Source organism: Morone saxatilis, unplaced genomic scaffold (assembly GCF_004916995.1).
Source record: "Morone saxatilis isolate NCDOM2014 unplaced genomic scaffold, NCSU_SB_2.0 Contig20, whole genome shotgun sequence".
NCBI classification, from domain to species: domain Eukaryota; kingdom Metazoa; phylum Chordata; class Actinopteri; family Moronidae; genus Morone; species Morone saxatilis.
Genome location: NW_023339763.1, coordinates 11,753,257 through 11,757,655, shown reverse-complemented (window position 1 = coordinate 11,757,655; position 4,399 = coordinate 11,753,257). Strand labels below are relative to the sequence as shown.

At 41.2% G+C, this 4,399-nt stretch overlaps 1 protein-coding gene across 1 annotated transcript in view; it reads left to right on the top strand.

Moving 5' to 3' along the window:
- hmgb1a (high mobility group box 1a) overlaps positions 1 to 1,879 on the top strand; it is a 4,349-nt gene extending 2,470 nt beyond the window's left edge. The window contains exons 2-5 of the mRNA XM_035666552.1: positions 185 to 346; positions 620 to 765; positions 938 to 1,112; positions 1,249 to 1,879. Of these exons, the coding sequence (XP_035522445.1) occupies positions 200 to 346; positions 620 to 765; positions 938 to 1,112; positions 1,249 to 1,401 (621 nt within the window). The 5' untranslated portion in view covers positions 185 to 199 and the 3' untranslated portion in view covers positions 1,402 to 1,879. The remainder of the gene's footprint in view (positions 1 to 184; positions 347 to 619; positions 766 to 937; positions 1,113 to 1,248) is intronic.
- Positions 1,880 to 4,399: the final 2,520 nt, after the last annotated feature.

The window sequence follows — 4,399 nt, the reverse complement described above, 5'->3', positions numbered from 1 at the left end:
TATATATATATATATATTTGATTAAAATATTTTTTTTATTTTATTTTTTAGTGTGATGTTTATAAAGCTTTTAGGATGTCAAATTTGGACTATGTATCACAACACCCCCAGCAATATGTGTAAATAATTTTGAATGCCTATACACATCTAAACATTTTTTTCTTTTTTTCCCCATTTTCTTTAGATAACAGTCATCAAGATGGGGAGAGATCCAGGAAAGCCAAGGGGCAAGATGTCCTCCTATGCATATTTTGTCCAGACCTGTCGGGAGGAGCACAAGAAGAAACACCCCGAAGCTTCGGTTAACTTTGCCGAGTTCTCCAAGAAGTGCTCTGAGCGATGGAAGGTAAATAGATGGATGACTGTCTTATAAACTTGTAATCTGTTTCTGAAATTCCAAATTTTGTTCCTGAGGCTGCATTACATGCCACTCTTCATTGGCGAACATCAGTATAATTCAGCTATAGGATGCTGGCTACATTTACGGCTTGATTTCAGCTCAGATGCCCACATGCTGCAATAAGTGAGATCATGCAGTACTAACCCAAACATGGGGAATATGTATCTGCAAAAGGGTGTTGCCACAGACGCACAGTCAGCAAGTTATTTCTATTTTCAGACAATGTCTCCCAAGGAGAAGGGCAAATTTGAGGACCTGGCCAGGCAGGACAAGGCGCGCTATGAGAGGGAGATGATGAGCTACGTTCCAGTCAGGGGAGGCAAGAAGAAGAAGTACAAGGACCCTAATGCCCCCAAGAGACCTCCGTAAGTACTGCAAGTCAACAATTAAAGGCTCTGGCACTGGAAAAAGTCAAGTCTCTTTCTGCAGAAACAAATCTTAACCACAGGCTGCTGACTCGTCTTGTTAAGACACAATATGAAACATGTTATGTTGTGTAAATAATAAGCTCATTCCGTTTGTTTTTGCCCCCTCCAGATCTGCCTTCTTCATCTTTTGCTCAGAGTTTCGCCCTAAGGTGAAAGGTGAGGCCCCTGGTCTCTCCATTGGAGAGGTTGCCAAGAGGCTGGGCGAAATGTGGAACGGTACCGCTTCAGAGGACAAGCAGCCCTTTGAGAAAAAGGCAGCTAAACTGAAGGAGAAGTATGAGAAGGTAAAGAAACGGTGGCCTGTTGTCTTCATGCTGGCAGAGGATGCATGTTGTACAAATGACAGTTCAGCCACGTTGTGCTGGTCTGCCGTGTGAGAGTGACAGTTTGAGCTCAATGTCTTCATTCCTCCCATCACAGGAAGTTGCAGCATATCGCCAAAAGACCAAAGCAGGCCCCGGACCAGCGGGAAAAGCCCCGGCCAAGGTAGAGAAGAAGGTAGAGGACGACGACGATGACGACGAAGATGACGAGGAGGAAGATGAAGACTTTGATGATGATGATGACGAGTAGATGGCGAGTGACATATATAGTGGTCATTTTCTTGTTTATAAAGCATTTAACCCCCTTGTACACACTTCACTTACTGAAAGAAAATACGTTAGTATCCAAGGGGTAAAAAAAACAACAAAAAAGGCTGTGTATATCAGTTGTTTTTATGCTGTACAGTTTTTTTCTCCTTTTTGTATAGTTAACACTACACAAGTGTCGTGTCTGTATCTTTCTGCCAGTCTTATTTTTTCAGTGATAGTTCCTAGACCACTATCCTGCCTGTTACAGTGTAAAGGGGTGGGCTTACAGTATTTACCCTAGCTAGAGGTGCACAGCACATAAAAAATGTTCTGAATTAGATCTGAGTGTTTCTTCTTTTTTTTTTCCCCCTTTTCCTGTGTGTTTTTATTTTAAATGACATGTTATCAGATTTGACGTATCACGGTTGTTTTACTGATCTTTATGTACCACTGTAATAGCAAAAATAAGAAAAAAAAAACGCCCTGTTTATTGTTGAAATTTAAATTGCTTCTGATGTCAATAAACATTTTTTTTAAATAAATTGGTTTGGGTATTTTATTGTATACAATTTGGTATTTTGTGTGTGTGTGTGTGTGGGGGGGATCTTTTCCTACAGGTTTCCTTCTCCCAAGAGTAACTATAAAGAACTTTTTTTGGTGAGAGCAGACAGATTTGTTAGTATTGTTACACAATTATTGAGTTAAAATGGTTTTAATGTGCCTTGTCAGGAAGAGGAGTAGTAGTTCTGGGCAGGAATAAACAGTTAAAACAGATGATTAAACATACAGCAGTATTATATCTGCTTGGAAGTGAACAATTATGACAGAGACCATTCTGCTCAGTAAACGTTAAAGACCCAACGTCATTCATCTTTATATTTCCGGAGGTGAATCTTGTGTTTACTTGCATTGCCGTCTAGTAAAGTAAGATGGAGTTGACATTACGATGCTCAAAGACAATTACATAGAGCAGGAAGACGTCTAACGACCGAGGCCTTGATAAACTGTTCCTATGAAATATGACTCATCACCAAAGCTGTTTACGTATTGTGTGTATTTTTTCGCCTACTGTGGTTGTATGCAAACGAGCCGTGTGTTCGAGCTCCTTGCCCTCGTGGAGGTACGCTGAAAGTAACATTATTGTCTGCTCTGCATGCCAACATGCATCACTGACTGTTCCTGTTTTATTTAGATACAGCTGCTTCATCTCTCCCGTACTCTCTAGGTCCTATCCAGGGTAAAAAAAAAAAAAAAGAAAGAAAAAAAGACCATTTATATAAGAAGGATTATGTGCTTTGAAAAACCCTGTGACATAAGAATATGGCTGGTGTGTACAAACCACTGCAATCCAAACCTCAAAAAGGCACACACGCACACATACTGTACATTGTGGTGTCAACAACACAGTTACCCCCATGGGAGAGAGCACTTATTCAGACAGGGGGGGTTACCAACTCTCAGCCTGAGCATTACACAAGTATTCATAAATGAGCTGAGCAGCACAGACATGTCTCTGATCTGTGGTGTAAATTACAAGGATGTGTCTTCTTCCGTGCTACATATCTCCCTCAGTCTCCACGCTAATGTCAGCCGTGGCCCACTGAGCGAGCCTTGGTATGGAGTAGGCTAGAGGACAGGCAGACACAGGGCAGCAGCTGACCTCTGCACTGCTCTGATAAAGCCCAGCCGGCCCCTGAAGGTGACACAGCCTCCTTACGATCCCTGATCATTCCTCACACTTCCTGATGATGCCTGTTTTTTCCTGTTAAATTTCAACCCAGTGGATACGGGCAGCCATGGGTGAATTATCTAAACCTCCAACCTTGAGTCATATCATGGATGTGTTGTCTACATTTACTATTGTTGCTTAAAACATAAAAAAAAATGGCAAAGCTCACTTGAGGCAACCAATCACCAAACATGTGACAAGCTGCTGTCACTGCTGATTATTATTCCCCCAGCTGCTTCTGTGTACAATACATAATATGGCCTGCTTACAGTTCCAGCAGATTTATGGAAGCAGTTAAAATGGTGAATGTTTACACTCACATCCACTGAATTGGCCAACAGATTGTGCTGTTCATATTGCAGTGGCTCACGCTGCTGAGAGGCAGGAAAAAGGGGGTGGCTGGTGGGGGGGCAAACTATGCTGAAAACAGTTGCAGCGCCTCGTGGCTGCACTCAGCTGTTGATCAGTGTCTGTATGGGCCTGTACAGGCCAGAAGTGCGCATACAGTATAGCAGCTTTAGCTACACAGCGCCACTGCCGGCTCTGAAGCCCGTTAATCCCAGCCACCTGGCGTCCACTGTACACACTGCGTTCAATCAGTGGTCTCCGGGCGACACCTAGTGGTCACATTGCTGCAACTGCACCAAGACTGCTGATATCAATCCATCAGCAGACAGAGGCAGCTTTTAATCCATATTTAACTTAAATATTTGGTTAAATAATCGGTCAATAGTGAATGAAGGATTAAGATGTAAGTACAATAGGGTACATTAACTTAGTACAAATTCGAGGTACTTTTTACGGTACTTCTACTCAACTACATTTCAGAGGGAAATACCCAAAACATACAAAGAGTTTTAAAAAGAAAAAAAACTAAACTTATTTTACATGTAAAATATTTCATAGTTCCAGCCTTTTTTTACAAACCGGGCAATCAATCGATTAATGGGGATGAAATAATTAGCCAATTAATCCATCATTCATAATCATTAGTTGCTGTCCTATACAAATAGATCAGAATGAGCTCGACTTCAAACACCTACAACAGAATAAACCTGCACACAGTCACAGGGGACAGTAGCCTTAACTTTCTTGGTTATTCATATATTTAAAAATAATTGATTAAAAGTAGAAGTCCTGCTTTCTAATTCTACCAAAGTAAAAGCACAAGTACTAACGAATGCACTTCCAGTATCTAAAATCACTCATTAGGGGAAAGAATGGCTCTTCTCAGAGTGTTATATATTACTGGATTATTATTGATGTATTC